This window comes from Cervus canadensis, chromosome 27 (genome assembly GCF_019320065.1).
Source record: "Cervus canadensis isolate Bull #8, Minnesota chromosome 27, ASM1932006v1, whole genome shotgun sequence".
Taxonomy (NCBI): domain Eukaryota; kingdom Metazoa; phylum Chordata; class Mammalia; order Artiodactyla; family Cervidae; genus Cervus; species Cervus canadensis.
The window spans coordinates 37,771,867-37,789,812 of record NC_057412.1 but is presented as its reverse complement, the minus strand read 5'-3'; the positions used below and the strand labels follow the sequence as shown (position 1 = coordinate 37,789,812).

Here is a 17,946-nt window from a genome sequence, read left to right as displayed (position 1 = left end):
GAACTGCTCCCATCTGGAGTACCAAGTCCGAAAACTAAAATGTAGGTAACTTTTGTATCCCTGTAAAAGCTCTCCTGGACCAAAAACTGAGTATATCCACAGATGGTCAATAAGCATATGAAAAGATGCCTGTCATTACTAATTATTCAGTTCAGTTAAGTTCAGATGCTCAGTCATGTCCGACTCTTTGCAGACTAATTATTTTACTAATTATTAGAGAAATGCAAATCCAAACTACAATGAGGTGCCATTACACCAGTCAGAATGACCATCATTAAAAAGTCTACAGGACTTCCCTAGTGGTCCAGTCATTAAGAGTCTGCTTGTCAATGCAGGGGACATGGGTTCAATCCCTGGGTTAGGGAAGATTCCGCATGCCACAGGGCAACTAAGCACATTTATCAAAACTACCGAAACCCACATGATCTAGAGCTCGTGTGCCACAACTACTGAGCCCACGCACCCTAGAGCCCATGCTCCACACAAGAGAAGTCACTGCAATGAGAAGCCCATGCTCTGTAACTAGAGAAAAGCCCTCAACGATGAAGAGCCAGAACAGCAGGAAAAAAAGTCTATAACTAAATGCTGGAGAGTGTTTGGAGGAAAGGGAACCCTCCTACACTGTTGGTAGGAATGTAAATTGGTGTAGCCACTATGGAGAATGGTATGGAGGTTCCTTTAAACACCAAAGACAGAGCTACCATGTGACCCAGCAATCCCATTCCTTAGCATATATCTGGACAAAACTATGAATAAAAAAGATACATGCTCCCTCATGTTCACAGCAGCCCTATTCAAAACAGCCAAGACATGGAAACAACCTAATGTCCATCAACAGATGAAAGGATAAAGAAGATATAGTACATATATACAATGGAATACTACTCAGGCATAAAAAAGAACAAAATAATGCCATTTGCAGCAACATAGATGCTACTACAGGTGAGCATACTAAGTGAACTAAATCAGAAAGAGAAAGAAAATACCATATGATGTGACTTATACATAGAATCTAAAATATGACACAAAAGAACTGATCTATGAAACAGACTCACAGACATAGAGAATAGACTTCTATAAGGAAATATAGGGGAGGGATGGACTAGGAGTTTGGGGTTAGTAGATGCAAATTACTGCATATAGAATAGATGGACAGCAAAGTCCTACTGTATAGCCCAGGGGATTATATTAAATGTCCTGGGATAAACCATAATGGAAAAGAATATTAAAAACGAATCCATAAATATGTATAACTGAGTACCATGCTGTACATCAGAAATTAACACAACATTTTAAATCAACTATACTTCACTTAAAAAAAAAAAAAGGTGACACAGTATATCCAGTTAGCCTATCCCCAAATGCCAAGCCAACTTTGGGTTCTATACTTATTTCCTTGTTCCTTCTCACCCTAAATGAGGCTGACTATGTGGCTACAGTAGGATAGATATTTTCTATTTTTTCTTTCCCTTGTTCTTTATCCTTTCTTCTATAAGAGCTCCCTGCCTTCCGCCCCATTTGTCAGTTCCTGGAAATGAGAACAGCTGCTTCAGGAAGTATTATATAAAGCATGCAAGTGTGTGCTCAGTCACTCAGTAATGCCCAGCTCTTCACAATCCCCTGGACGGTAGCCCACCAGGCTCCTCTGTCCATGGGATTCTCAAGGCCAGAATACTGGAGTGGGCTGCCATGCCCTTCTCCAGGGGATCTTCCTGACACGGGTTGAACCCACATCTCCTTGTCCCCTGCACCGGCAAGCAGATTCTTTACCACTGAACCACCTGGCAAGGCCATTATCTAAAGCGTGCACATCTAAGTTGTCGGCATGTTTTTTTTTTAACAGGTTCCTCAGTATGAGTATGCTCTACTTTGAAGAAAAATATTGTTAGTGATTAAATATGAAATATAAATTTTTTTGGTAACTTATACTTGAATTTCTTCATTATTTTAAGTGCCTTTTCATATTCATAGTATATTCATGTAAGTTTAAAACACTTTTTAAGTATGAAAAATGTGGCCAAGGATTTGGAGAGTATAATTAACTGAATAGAGAATATATAATTAATTATATCCCACAAGCTATAGATTTTCTTCTCCATAGTCTGTTCATCACACACACACATACACACACACACAGAAACAGAAGACAATCATAGCTAGGTTTTAATTTTTATATATAATTATGATATGAAGATTATTGTTCCCTGTGGTGAATTATTTTAAAAAATGTGCCTGTATATTTAATTTTAGCACACTTATTTGAAAGATAGTATATCTATATAACTGTATAAACACAAACATAGTAGCATTTGAAAATAGCTAAAAATGGAAGAGATTATCTTTCTGAACCCTTATTATATAGATGAGAAAACAGGAATAAGAAACTTAAGGTCTAAGCCAAATTTAAATTTTCAAACACTTAGACCAGTGCCTTTTTCTAAGCCAAGGTCATTGGTAACAATGATATGTGCTTGATCTCAGACATTTGTAGACACTTCACATTCTAAGTCACTTAGTTCAGTTCAGTTCAGTCGCTCAGTCGTGTCCGACTCTTCGTGACCCCATGAACTGCAGCACGCCAGGCCTCCCTGTCCATCACCAACTTCTGGAGTTTACCCAAACTCATGTCCATTAAGTCGGTGATGCCATCCAACCATCTCATCCTCTGTCATCCCCTTCTCCTCCTGCCTTCAATCTTTCCCAACATCAGGGTCTTTTCCAATGAGTCAGCTCTTCGCATCAGGTGGCCAAAATATTGGAGTTTCAGCTTCAGCATCAGTCCTTCCAATGAATACCCAGGACTGATTTCCTTTAGGATGGACTGGTTGGAAGTCACTTAACTTCTCTTCTAATTCACAAAGTAATTCTCCTAACATGATGAGAACTTAAAACAGCACAGATTATTCAAGGAATGGTATAAACATTGATTATTTGTGTATTAATTAAGGTTAGCAATACAGTGTATCTTTGATTGAAAGGAAATGTAAAGTTTAAATGCCTAAATTAAAGATGGAGGCATCAATATTAAAGACCGTGGAGACTGTGGATATCATGATAGGCTGAAGGGTAAAATTCTATCACAGCTCACTGAGCACTGAGGCACGTTAGCTATTACTTGGGGTGCCAGGAGATATACTTAGATCACCTCTACTCTTCCTGCTCCCGTCCCCCAGCTACTGTGCTTTTTGCTTTTAAAGGCTTATGCTTTCCATCTACTTTAAACACCTAAACTTGGGCTAGTGGAACCACAGTGGAGAACCAGAAGCGCCTATGACTTTTTTCTGAATACTATACCTATACATCCATTCAAACCTGTCATCAATGATTGACTAAAGCCTGAGTATGGAAGCTCAGCTTCTTTGTCACCATAGAATGAACTCTGAGATGTAATTTAGACGCAAGACCTCCCCTTGCTCACTCTGAATTTGATCGACATCTTCAGAGTCCTGTTTCCCCGTTGTCTTACCAGTATTCCTAGGAGGTTTCTTAATTAATCACTTGTACACAAATTCCCATCTCAGAGTTTGTCTTTGAGCAACTGGATCTAAGACAACTACTAAAGCTATTTAGGATCTACCCATTCTACTATCCATCTACCTATCCATTTATCCATCCATATTTATCTATATTTGCTACCTTGCTCTCTCTTTCTTGCCTCCATCTATGTACTTCCACCCCTCATCCCATTCTAACAAAATAAATAACCCATAAAATGCATGTTTCCATTCAATATTCTATATATTAAATCATACAAAAATATAAATTTATGGGAGAATATCTGTGTTCCCCAAATAGGTTCATTTGCACCTGTTCTGCTTTCTATCTTGTTCCTCTTACTGAACAATATTTAGATTCCTAATAAAGAATGATATTAGCAATTTTAACTAAGAGTTCTAATGTAAGTTACCCTACTTATAGCTTTATAAAAATAATTCTTGGGAAGAGAAACTGTTATGGTAAGAACCTGCAGTCATAGTTGGGAAAAATTTTGATGTTGTCAATCTGAGAGTTTTGATATTCTAACATCTTGACTGGTTGCCAATATTTTATATATTTATATATGAAGGCATCATGATTTTTATTTAGTTTGTATATAATTCCTATGCTCTGATTCTATATTGTATTATATATAGGCCAAATATTTCTCTAATGCTTCCTTGAAAGTGAAAAGTGAAGTTGCTCAGTCACGTCCGACTCTTTGCGACACCATGGAAGCCTATTGGGCTTCTCCATCCATGGGATTTTCCAGGCAAGAGTACTGTAGTGTGTTGACATTTCGATATTTAATACTGAATTCTTATACTCTTCATCTTTAGATCTGTTTATAATTAATATTTACAACACACTAGAAGGGTTGATATCTTTATTTTCCTTTTGTAAATATGAAGTCTGATTAGGGAGATTAACAGACTTTTTCCTGACCACAAGCATTAGAGTCAGAGTCAGAACATGTATTAGGAATCCTTGGCTTCCAACTCCACATTTAATTCATTAGCAAAGGATCATTTCCATTTTCTTATAAAATAAACTCCTTTGTAATATTATTTATTCTATTATTAAAACATGGATATTATGTCAGTAGCCATCTCTCAGGATATTATTAATTTCTAAAGTTCCAATTGGATGACTATGGTTCGTTTCTTATGGAATCAGCACAATTTTTCTTTAACTGGAAATATTATGTTATTTTCATCTTCAGATATATGAAGCAAAAATGACTATAGAATAAGAGTCATCATCTGTGTATGAAATATTACCTTTATAATACAAGATACATATTTTTATTCTGAAAATTTCCTTAAGAATGTGTACATTGCTTTTTAAATAAACTGAATTATTTGAGTATATGAAGATATATTTAAATTAATGGACAGAAAAATATGTATATTCCTATGACAGGATGCCATAGGTTGTAACATTTGGAAGGATAGACCAACAGGATTTCTGAGCACATGCTGGCCAGGCCAATGTACAGAATCTATAATCTAGTTAAACTAAGTAAATTCCTCCTTTCTTAGACTATGGATTTTTCCATGTCAGTTAATAATAATGATAGCTTTCACTGACTACATAATTCTGAAATTACTAGATATAATCATGCTACTGAGTTACTTCTCCTCTTTTCAAACTTACATTTGCTCAGAAGCAGTAGAGTAGAAAAATATAGACTTCTATTTCTCTTCTTTTTATACTCTTCATGGGGTTCTCAAGGCAAAAACACTGAAGTGGTTTGCCATTCCCTTCTCCAGTGGACACGTTTTGTCAGAATTCACCATTTCTCTTTTTGCCCTGTGTTTCTACATAGGGAACCTAAATTTATTTGTGATGTTCCTTTGCTTCTAATAAGTTACAGAAATACAAGTTCTTTCTTATTTTAAGATACCACTGGGAATTATATAAATTTTTACATAATATTTTTAAATGTAATGCTCACTTTATCAATAGTCTAGGTTACTATCAGCCCACTGGGACATATCACCAGAACTGACTCTATGTTCTGCCTTAACATCTATAGCAATGATATCAGAATGGTGAGGGATGGGGAAAAAGCATAAAGAAAGAAGACATGTGAATGTCACAAAACTAAGGAAGTATATAATTTGGGAAAACATAGTAATTGAGAACAATTTTAATGACAGAAATGGAAATTAAAGTTAAGAGTTGATTTATTAACCAGATTTATCTTGCTACCTTATAAAACAGCTGATCTGAATGGAAAGACAATTTTAAATTCATCATTTATTTTCATTTATACCTTAAATCACACTTTGCAAATTTTAGCAGACTATAACTTTAAATTCATTGGCAAGGATATGGCCCACATGAACTTATTTTAGATTATGGTAATTCCATTTTGCTATTTTTTTCTGAAGTGAGTTTTAGAAATAACAACATATTCATTACACCGTAAGTTGATGAATACAATCTCTCACTATATTGTAAAACTCTCCTTAGAGTAAGTGAAGATAGAAATGTACTTCCTGTGTCTTCTACCTCAATCTGATATAAACAAGACTAATTAATTAAGAAATTATGAGCACTATAGTATACTGGAGAATATTTAAAGACACAGTAGGTAAGAAGTTAGGCCCAAAAGAACAGGTTGTAAAGTAAAATAATATTCTATAACAATATACTTAATATATATATATATATATATATGCAAATATATGTATATGTACATTTTGAGGAAGCTCCAAATAAGACCTACTTTCTCATAGTACTTGATCTCGTAGTCCAGTATGGCTCCATTGGAAAAAGCAGGGGCTTGCCATGATAGGGCAATGCTATTCTGGGATGCCCAGTCCTTTCTTACCATACCTATCAGGGAAGGTGCTGAAAAGAAAGAAAACAACTAAGAATTAATTGGCAGGAATCATTCTCCACATTGCTTTCTTTAACATTTTGTCTCCCAAGGAAAACACAATTCTTGTTGAAGAGGACACCAATTATTGATGTCAGATTAATATGATAATCAGGATCTACTTTCAAATAATAATTAAAATTTATTTAGAAACTGATGACTCAGTGGTAGAGAATTTTGCCTGCAGTCCAGGAGCTGCAGGAGATGCAGGTTCGATCCCTGGGTTAGAAAGATCCCCTGGAGAAGGCCATGGCAACTCACTCCAGCATCCTTGCCTGCAGAATCCCGTGGACAGAGCAGCCCTGTGGGCTACAGCCCAGGGGTCACATAGTGTCACCCACAACTGAAACAACTCAGCACGCAGGCATGCAGAAACAAATCAGGGAACAAAGGAAAAACTCAGCCCTAGAATAAGGACCACAACTCATCATCTCTGATTCTGTTAGAGGACAACATTTTTCCTAAAACTGGCTTTGGTTTTGAGCTATAACATGAAGTATAATAGACTTGACTTCTGTATTTTCTCAAAATTAAGACTACTACAGAAAATCCTCTGCAATTGCATGGTCATTTATAGGCTTTCTTTCCTTCAAGACTTAGTACTTTATGAAGTTTTAGTACTTTATAGAAGTTACATCACAAACTTAACTACAGTACATTTTGGCTTATCAATGAAAGGAGCATTTCTTTGGCAAGGTTTCTACGACTTTTGACCAAAACTGAAATATTTAATTTATGAAGTTTATTTTGAATCATGTCTGTCTTCTTTTTCTATATAACATTATCTTAACAATCCAACCCTAACCTAAAGTAATCTTGTATACACTGAAGGTTTTTTTTATCTAACAAAATACTTCTCATTTTTAAATACTCGAATTACTTACAAAAGGAATTTTTACACAGAGAACTAAACTTCAGTCTTAAAAATACAAACTAAATATACTGAGATACCATTTCTCAACTTAAATTGGCAAAAAAATCCAAAAACTTGACACCAGGCTCTGTTGGCTAGACTGTGAGGAAAAGACTTTAATACACTGTTGGTGTAAATGTAAAATGGCATAATCCTTATAAGGGGAAATTTAACAATTTAAGGCAAATTATATGTTCATTTACACTTTGGCTTTTGGGAATCTGTTGAAAGAGACACTACACAAATACAAAGTGACATATTTACAAGACTACTCGCTAAAATTTATTTGTAAAGCCTGGAAACAATTTAAATGCCCATCAATTAGGGATTGGTTTAAAAAACTATGCTACATTCACCAGAGAATTATGAAACTGTATAAAGGAATTGTGACCATCTATAAATACTAGAATGAATTTATTTCAGGATTTACTTTTAAATGAAAAAAGTGAGGTGGAGAAAAATGTATAAAAAAATAGTCTAAGGATAAATCTAAGAATAAAAACTAGCAACAATGGTTACCCTTAGAGGATGGGAGGCTAGGATGGTCACTACAGGGTTAGAAGAAAATCATCTCTGAATATAAATAATAAAAAAACAAATGAACATCGAAAGAGCAATCTCAAAAGATTAAAAGAAAGAAATCTGTGCATTGAGTTGAAAGCATAGCCTCTGAAAGGAACTACTTAAAATGACATTAAATGACAGTTACTTAACCTACATCCCAATGGGACATATTCTAAGTATGAAAAAAAAAAAAACTGAAAAAATTATTGTACTGTTTTAGTAATGATATTGCAAGTGGTATTACTGGTATTGTAATGCTGAATGTGTGTGTGTGTATTAAGAGATAAATCAAATGAGTAATTACATTGGTGTTATTGAGAACTAGGGTTTTTTTTCCCTATGGGAAAATAGGGATACAGATGTCAGACCAATGAAGGTAAGTAAAAACCTTATCCTAGTAAACCTGAATTAGAAATATGATTATGAACTCATGTATCTTTCCAGTTCATTTTCAGAAATTTCCAGACCAATGAAGCTAAGTAAAAACCCTATACGAGTAAACTTGAATTAGTATGATTATGAACTCATGTATCTTTCCAGTTCATTTTCAAAAATCCATTCACATGTACTAAATGCAGTTGAAAATAGGATTTGAAGAAACTGATTCTCTATGATCAAGATGAAATTTTTTTTAGTTTCTAAGAGAGACTCAAGTATTAAATGTGGTAATTTACTTTCCAAAGTTGTCTTTGTATCTTAAGGATAAACTACTTTCTTAAATTTGTGAGAATGACAAGTTTGGTTCTCATAAGAAATTAAGTGCTTTAGAAACTATATTTGAAACTCTTTCCAGCTGCTTAATGACAGTATTATTGCTGTACAAAGATATTTTCTTAAAATGAGTGATAATTATAGAAATTGCTAAGAAATAGAAGAGTTTGTGCCATAAGCTAAAATAGAAATATATAAAATGGTAAATAAGAAAATGTTCTGACAATTCACTATGTATATTGCATCATATTCACTACTAATAAACTACCATTAGTCAATTAATGGTATTAATTCCTGCTGAAAAATGCATTAATGTTCTTGGAATTATAGTATAATAATGGATTAAATGGTGTTTATGGAAAAACTAAAACTTTAATGTGAATAATACAAATAGAAGTTGACTAAAGTATATAAAAGTATGTCAATTCATTACTAGTTTTGAAAATGTTCTTTTCATGTATACAATGTTATGGTTAATTTTCAGTTTAATGTACAATATCACAAAGCAGTATTGCCAGTGTATTATATTTTGTCTTATAGTTATTTAACACTCAAGTTCAAATGATACAATCCTTACAAAACCTATAAGAAATTCAATTATGCCAACAGCATTTTAGAATGACTATTGGTTAAAATATAGGTACCATCTTTCCTATTTCCAGCTCTTCAATGGTTATTTAATTGTACAGACAACATCACCTAAATTATATGAATCCTCTTCTATACTTTTATAAAATAGAAAATTAAGAGAATCTTTTCTCTAACTACATTGATTCTTTACTTACAAATGGACTTCAAGGTCTACGATCTATATAAAATCTAAAATCTCTTCACTTTTGCACATCCCTTTCATATGTAAACATCTATGTTTCAAACAGTTGCTAAATATACATAATACTAGATAATTCTATTTTAAACCAATATTCTAAATCCTACTGTAAATTTTAAAATAGTTTCCATAATTTTTACTTTAATGTCTAATATTCAATTGTGTTGCTACTTTATCAAGTCATTCCTCTAATGTTGGATGTTGAGGTTTAAAATATTGTTTTGTCAGAATTCTGGCATTTTATGTACAAACATTCTATGCATAAATTTTGATTTTGTTAAAATTATTTTAGAGAGAAAATTGCTTTATATAACTTGGATTTTGTGTCATACTATTATTACCATAGCGCTTTTGAAAAAAGTTCTATCAATATTACTAATCGTACATTTTAAACACTTAATGAGTTTGAAAGCAGAGCATGTAGAAAAGAATTTATAGGTCAATATACCTCAAATGCTGCATTTTATGCTTTCAGAGAAGAACAACATTACACATAATTTCATTTTAAATAAGGTTTCAATACATGAAACCTAAAGCATTTGCTTTGAATATATCTAATGAATTTGTCTTAATAAGTCAAGTTTACATAGCATCTGAATTGGCATATTGTGAAAATTCTGCAGTACCAACTAATACAAAGCAGAAAATACGTTTATTCCTCCACATGAGAAAAACTGATTTTAGGACACAAAAGGGCAGCTATTGATCTTTACTTCTGATTCTAAAAAGTTAGAGAAGGAAAGAAATAGTCAAGGAAATAATATCTCCTGGAGTCTGTCAGATCAGAGGCTAACTGAAAGATGTGAAGACTCAAGCGATGTTTCCTGAGTAACAATTACCTATTCAGTATAGCCTTCAGCAGAATCATGTTTCTGATATACATCCTTTCTTGAGTCTTCAAAAATCTTAGCTTTGACCTTCAACATAAATGACTGATGAATAGATTACCACATTCTTGAAAATGGTTTTCATACAAAACCTTTTATTACTACATTTTTTGAATCTCAAGCAGTTTACCAAAAACTATGTAGCAAAAAGTGAAAATAAAAGTACGAAGTGAGTTAGTTCTAACAAAAGAGATCTTACTCACACTTAGAAAAGTTTCTTATGCTTATATGGAGATACCTAAAGAAACTGAATTATTCTAGTTAAGTATTTTGCTCTTAATTGAGTTAATCAATTTTTATTAAATGTTTATATTATGTATGTTATCTTATTACATTGTCATAAATCTATGGGGAAGAAATTGCTTCCATAAGATGATGACATTGAGGCTCAGAGAAGTGAGCAATTGTTTAATGATATAATGAGAAGGCCAATTTTGACATTAATGCAGAATGGCAAGAAAGAAGTGGAAAATTTAACATTTTTGCTATACTTTCTCTTAAAATTAATTCTATTCAGTATTGTAAATACCTGCTCAAAACTAGTAGAAATGAGGCACTGTTACAAGTATCCTTGTTGTCTTCGAGTTGATTATTTCTTGAAATTTTAAAATATCAAACGCTAATACTACTGTTCAGAATCATACTGTTGTTGGTCAGTCAGTCGTGTCCAACTCTTTGTGACCCCATGGACTGCAGCACATCAGGCTTCCAAATCCTTCTTTATCTCCCTGAGTTGTCACAAATTCATGTTCATTAAGTCAGTGATGCCATCCAAACATCTCATCCTCTTTTACCCCCTTCTCCTCCTGCCCTCAATCAAATTACATTGTGGATTATCACAAATATGTCTTATTTTTAGCATGTAATCAAGATTTACACCATGGGTAATGGGGTGTTTTCCTAAAGATCAAACAGTCGCTAATTCTCAGTCATCTATTGAGCATACTGGGTAAATGAAGGCTTATTTATTGGGATACGCTTACCTGCATGAGTGTGTGTGTGTGTTTAGATGAAAAAGAGAGATTGGGGCGGGGAACACTCCTATGCACATGTGTTTGTGACAGTGAAAATCTTAATAGTGAATGTTAAATAATAGAATCCCAATATAGGAACAGATCTTATAAGCAATTTAATACCTTTTATCACCAATGCAGAAAACGCTTCAATGTATTTCTGATAGCTGAGTATCCACTTCTTGCTTTAGCAGTGTAGTAGTTCACAAAGAGTATATAAAGAGCAGAGTACTTCCCAAAGTACTACATAAAGAGTATAGAGCCTCACAAAGTACTATATAAGGAGTTCCCTACTTCACAAAGCTATCCATTGTCTTTTAAAAATCTTTAATTGATAAAAAGTTCTCATCTGGAGTCATTGTTTGCTTTCTATAACTTCCACCTCGGTCCTAATGCTAGTGCTGACATTTAGTACAAATAGAACTCACTCTTTCCCTTTGCTTATCTATCAACCTCTTTTTCCTATTCCTTCTTTCTCTTCTTTCCATTCTTCTTTACTTTCTTACTTCTTTAATTTCTTCTTTACTTTAGCACTTCTCAGTTTGTCTGCTTTATGCTCTCCTTTCTGTGCTTCCCTGTGCCTCTTTCTAGAATTATTATCAACAACAGGATGAAATGTGAATTCAGAACAACAATATAATAAATAAATAATACAGATTAGAAAGTAGAGCTCAGAACAGACTTTTAAGACTATATGATTTTCCTCTTTTCTTTGCTAATGAGCCAGTGGGTATATCTACAGAGCACAAGTATGTAATAGTGTTTCTTTTGAGTATGTGCAGAAGAATACACTGAATACACTATTCTTACTTGTGAAATTTTGTAAATGTGATATTTAGCATGTGAACTGACATTTTTGAAACCTGATAACATGCTTCAAAATATTTCTGATCTTTATCTTGTTTTGAAAATGTTTATTAAATATACTGTGCTTTAGATAGCATAATCTATCCTAATGATACCTGTTACATGTGCTTCTCTTTTCACGTGATTTTCCCTTTAATCAGTGGTAATATTTATTGTTATCTACTTCCCTGTGTAGTCAAAACCTGATTATGAACTTGAAATATACAGATGATGCTTACATACAGCAGAACTTGTGCTTTATTTTCCTTCTAGCCTTTTTCTCTTTTCTACACCTGAGAATAAAACTGTGGTATGTTCAATCATGTGCTATCTGTGATGTGATAAATTATGGCATCCATATATTTCTACATTGTAATCCCCAGAACCTGTGAACATTCTTATCTGGTGAAGAAACTTTGCAGTTTTGATTAAATTAAGGATTCTTAGATGAGATTACTCTGGATTATCCAGGTAGGCCTAATATAATCACAGGTACACTCATAAAAAAGAGATAGGAGAAGACACCTACACAAGAGAAGGCTCTGAGTCAAGGAATGCAGAAGTTGGAAGAAGGAAGGAGGGCATCCTTCCTGGAGCCTACAGAAAGAACCAGTCCTCCTGACACCTTCACTTCAGCCCTAAGACTTATGTTGGATTTCTGACATACAGAACTGTGTTATGATAAATACAGGTTGTTTTTGAGACAATAAGTTTGTGACAATTTGTTGCAGTGCAACAATAGGAAACAAACAGTTCAATTGTTTAATCTGTGAAGACCTTAATGCATTTGAGTCAGTAGAGAAAGTGGATAAGCTTTTTAAAAATATGTTTCTAAAAAAAAATATGTTTCTAAAACAGTGATAAAAAGTCATCTATTTATATTTTGAAAATTAATCCTTTGTCAGTTGTTTCATTTGCTACTATTTTCTCCCATTCTGAGGGTTGTCTTTTCACTTTGCTTATAGTTTCCTTTGCTGTGCAAAAGCTTTTAAGCTTAATCAGGTTCCACTTGTTTACTTTTGTTTTTATTTCTGTTACTCTAGGAGGTGAGTCATAGAGGATCTTGCTTTGATTTATGTCATCGAGTGTTCTGCCTATGTTTTCCTCTAAGAGTTTTATAGTTTCTGGTCTTACATTTAGGTCTTTAATCCATTTTGAGTTTACCTTTGTGTATGGTGTTAGGAAGTGTTCTAATTTCATTCTTTTACACATAGCTATCCAGTTTTCCCAGCACCAATTTTTGAAGAGGCTGTCTCTGCCCCATTGTATATTCTTGCCTCCTTTATCAAAAATAAGGTACCCAAAGGTGCATGGGTTTTTTTCTGGGCTTTATATCTTGTTCCATTGGTCTATATTTATTTTTTTGTGCAAGTACCATGAGCACTATTTACAATAGCTAGAACACGGAAGCAACCCAGATGCCCATCGACAGATAAATGGATAAAAAAGTTGTGGTACATATACACAATGGAATATTACTCAGCCATAAAAAAGAACATCTTTTTATATGTTCTAATGATGTGGATGAACCTAGAACCTAGGGATGAATCTAGAACCTAGAACCTTATACAGAGTGAAGTAAGTCAGAAAGAGAAAGATAAATATTGTACTCTAACACATATATACAGAATCTAGAAAAATGTTACTGAATAATTTATTCACAGGGCAGCAATGGAGAAAAAGACATAGAGAATAGACTTATGGACATGGGGAGAGGGGAGGAGAGGATGAGACACATGGAAAGAGTAACATGGAAACTTACATTACCATATGTAAAATAGACACCAATGGGAATTTGCTGTATGCCTCAGGAAACTCAAATAGGGCCTCTGGATCAATTTAGAGGGGTGGGATGGGGCGGAAGATGGGAGGGATTTTCAAAAGGGAGGGGTTATATGTGTACCTATGGCTAATTCATGTTGAGGTTTGACAGAAAATAAAATTCTGTAAAGCAATTGTCCTTCAATAAAAAAAAATAGATTAATAAAAAAGTCATCTATTTAATACCTAACTCATCTGATATATTACTTTCAAAAACTATTTGATCTGACCCTTTGAAAACTATTTTGGATACTCTGATCCTATAGATTTTCCTTATTTAATATACAATGTCAGGGTTCTCTTTTCTCTTAGAAAAGAATGGGATCTTCCTCTTTCTGATTGTTCTCACCTTAAGTTACAGGTGATATAGGACTAATTTTTTTTCTAGTTTTTTCTCAGAATTAATTTGTCTATTTTTAAAAAAGTATTTAGCCTTGAATTTCAATTTTTCCCAGGGAAAAAAGCAACATCGTTCAACACAAAGCTTGCACAGTCCTTCTACTTCTTCCTGCCATGCCAATATGAAGTGGGCAGGTGGCTTAGCAATATGTTAGTGAAAAATATGTGGAAATATTGGCCCAAAAAACTTTCACTACCTGTGGAGGCCACGATGAAGCATCACTATTAATAATGAGTCAAAAAACACAGCACTATCAGCTCTTAAATATACAGAATAAAATCAGAAGCATCATCTTTAAATTTATTTTCTGCATAACCTGGCTTTTTTAATTTCTGTTTTATTAGCCTTGTGACTGACTAATTTAATGTGGTCACTGTTAAGTATATTGTGAGGCTGCTGTTTTCAGTAATTAACACCATATACCTCTTTTAACTACTATATCATTTCAGAAGCATTTAGGAAACTGTTTATATAACAGATGCTCTAAAATGCAGTTTATTTGAAATATAAAGGTAAAAAATATCCTCAAATTAGACCACTCTGAGATTCTGTTGACCTCATTGTTACTTGTAAAGTATCACTAAAAATATATATGTTGTATCATTATTTTTTAGGAAGTTAACATATTCTATCCCCCCAGTATCAGAAAGTTCACCTGGCCCTAGAGAAATATCAATAATTTGTCACATCTCATCTTGGTGGTTTAGTTGCTAAGGAGTGTCCGGCTCTTGTGACCCCATGGACTGTATCCCTCCAGGAATTTCTGTCCATGGAATTCTCTAGGCAAGAATACTGGAGTGGGTTACCATTTTCTTCTCTAGAGAATCTTCCTGACCCAGGGATCAAACTCAGGTCTCTTGCATTGCAGGCAGATTCTTTACTGACTTAGCTATAAGGGAAGCTGTTCTCATCTTAACTTCACATAATCTCCCAATTCATAATCTTTCACTATATTAAAATTAAGAATTGGTTTTTAGTAATAATTCTAGGCAAAAGTAGTCTCATTTAAACTGTAAAAAAACTAAACTGTAAAATAAAGAGATTTAAAATATAACATCCTACTTATATTTGAATATGATTTGTAACTTCTGGGCCTCAGTCAATTCATCAAAAATTCTGCATCATGTTCCAGGATAGGAAAAAGTCAGCCAACTTAAATATTATCATATAAGAAAAAAATTCTATTAAGATTACCAGGAAAGTCATCTACAGTAAATGATTACAATCATTTTAACATATATTGTGGAAAGCAGCTAAGTGAAAAAGCTTGCAAAAATATAAATTTTAAAATAATATAATGAATAAAGTTTTACTTTCACATTTTACTGCTACACTTAAAAAAGTTCAGACTCTTAAAAGAAATCCATACAATAGATTTCAATCAAGCTGTTTAAAAATGATGTAGACATACAGGCATGGGGAAATAAGTGTAATATTTAAAGTGACAAAAGCACTATGCAAAATGATATGCATGGTGTGATTCAAAATATTTCTAAAATAGTAAATGCCCACAAACTATGTAACTAAACTGTTAACTATTGTATGTTGCTGTGGCTGTTTAGTCGCTAAGTCATGGCTGACTCTTCCCGACCCCCTGACCTGTCATCTGCCAGGATCCTCTGTCCATAGGATTACCCGAACAAGAATACTGAAGTAGGTTGCCATGTCCTCCTCCAGGGGATCTCTCCAACCCAGGAAACTATTGTATAACTATTGATAAGTTATGTATCTATCAAGACTATTTTGGAAGATTTGTAATTGATCATGAATGAGATGGCAGCCAGCTCCTCTCCAAATCTTAATTCAGCAATATTCTTTTAAAAAAATGTAAAAATGTCATTCAGTGGTATAAACACCACAGGGATGACCCTCCTCCTGAGGGTGATGAGAACAAAGAAAAGCAAACAGATGATAACCCTGTCTGGGACACAGAATACCTGAAAGTTTCCCAAGGAACATTTTTTAAACTTACTACGACTGCAGACTATTTAAACATGAAAGATTTGCTCGATATTATACATGTAAGACTGTGGCCAGCATGATCAAGAGGAGATTCTCAAGCCTTTCAATATCAGAAATGACTTTACTGAAGAAGCAGCAGCCCAGGAAGGCAAAGAGAACCAGTGGCGAGAAGACACGTGAGATGTTACGCCTGACACGGTAACACTGAGAGGGCTTTTCCAAATACTACTTTGCTCCTCTGTTTATAATTGTTAATATTAGACAAATAGACAAATGTAGCAGTGAATCAACTGTATTCGGAGGATACTGTCCTCACTGCACCTGTTATTTTAGTACTGACTCCAAACCTCTAGCTGAGTTTCTTCCAGTGTGATCAAAACTTTCTCTTTTCTTTGATCTGGATAAAACTGAACTGTGGGTTCTCTAAAAACACATACATACTCACACACACATTATATATCAACTGTAACAGCATTAAATTACTAATAGTTGTTTACCATGCTCACCTAGAAAACTAGAAGTTAACAAGAGCAAAACAGAAATAAACCTAATAATTGTCCAATAGTTTCTGATTTTTAAATTACATTGACAAATTATTATATTACCCATAATTTTAAAAAGCTGATTTTAAAAGAATATGATCTCAAAGAGTCTAAATAATCTCAGTCTTAGCTTATGTGATACTCTGAAGATGTTTTCAAAAATATAATTCAAAATTTTAATAAATTCAAAAAGTTGAAGCTAAATATGAATATATTTATAAGGTATGACTATGAAGTAACACATGTAGCTTATGGAAGAGTCATCAAATTTTAGTCTTGCTATATATTTCTGTCATCCTTGAATTTATGTGATGATACAAAATTGCAGACAAAGCTAGCTGAAAAAACCGCTGGCTTCAAAAGTATTTTAAATGAAGAAGTTTTGTGAAAATTAGTCTCAAAAGTATTATGGATTTGCTTATTAGATGTTCCAAGAAGGAAAAAGAAAAGATTCTTTTCTATGCTGTTGGACCCCTAAGGTTCTTAAACAAACCAGAAAATTTCAGTCACATTTTGGTTGTGAAACAACCCATGGATAAACTTGGGAATTTTAGAAAAGAGATTCACATATAAGGACTTCTATTCATAAGATAAAATAGCCGCGATTACCCTTTTTTCCCTTAAGACAGAACCCAGGCTTGTTTAAGACTTCTTTGATCACTGCAAACGGAATTGATTTTGATGTCTGAATTCCTAAAACATTTATTGTCTATTCCACCTGACACTAGCAATTGTCTGCCTCTATCGTAAGCTCTTGCAAGTCCTCTTTACAGAATAAATAATAATATATTGTAGCTCACTTTTCAACTTCCCATGCTTTTCACATACATTAAACCACCTTCAAAATACTGAAACTTTGTAAGTACAACTATTCTCATTTTCAAGTTGAGAAATGAGGATCAGACTGGAAACAGCTGGAAACAACAGGTTACAGAAGAGGTAGGAAGCAGACCCCAGACTGTCCCTTAGGGACCGCGTCACTGTGTCACATCTCAAGATCTAAAGGTCCCATAGGACCTGGTACAGTGCCACACAGACATGAGACACTTTGCATGTAAATATCTCCTTCATTCAGAACTTGTTTAAATCTCATT

General features: G+C 33.8%; 1 protein-coding gene across 1 annotated transcript in view; it reads right to left on the bottom strand.

Annotated features, from left to right (window-relative positions):
* EPHA6 (EPH receptor A6) overlaps nucleotides 1–17,946 on the bottom strand; it is a 962,333-nt gene that overhangs the window by 385,226 nt on the left and 559,161 nt on the right. The window contains exon 6 of the mRNA XM_043449041.1: nucleotides 6,212–6,336. Coding sequence (XP_043304976.1) covers nucleotides 6,212–6,336 — 125 coding nt within the window. The remainder of the gene's footprint in view (nucleotides 1–6,211; nucleotides 6,337–17,946) is intronic.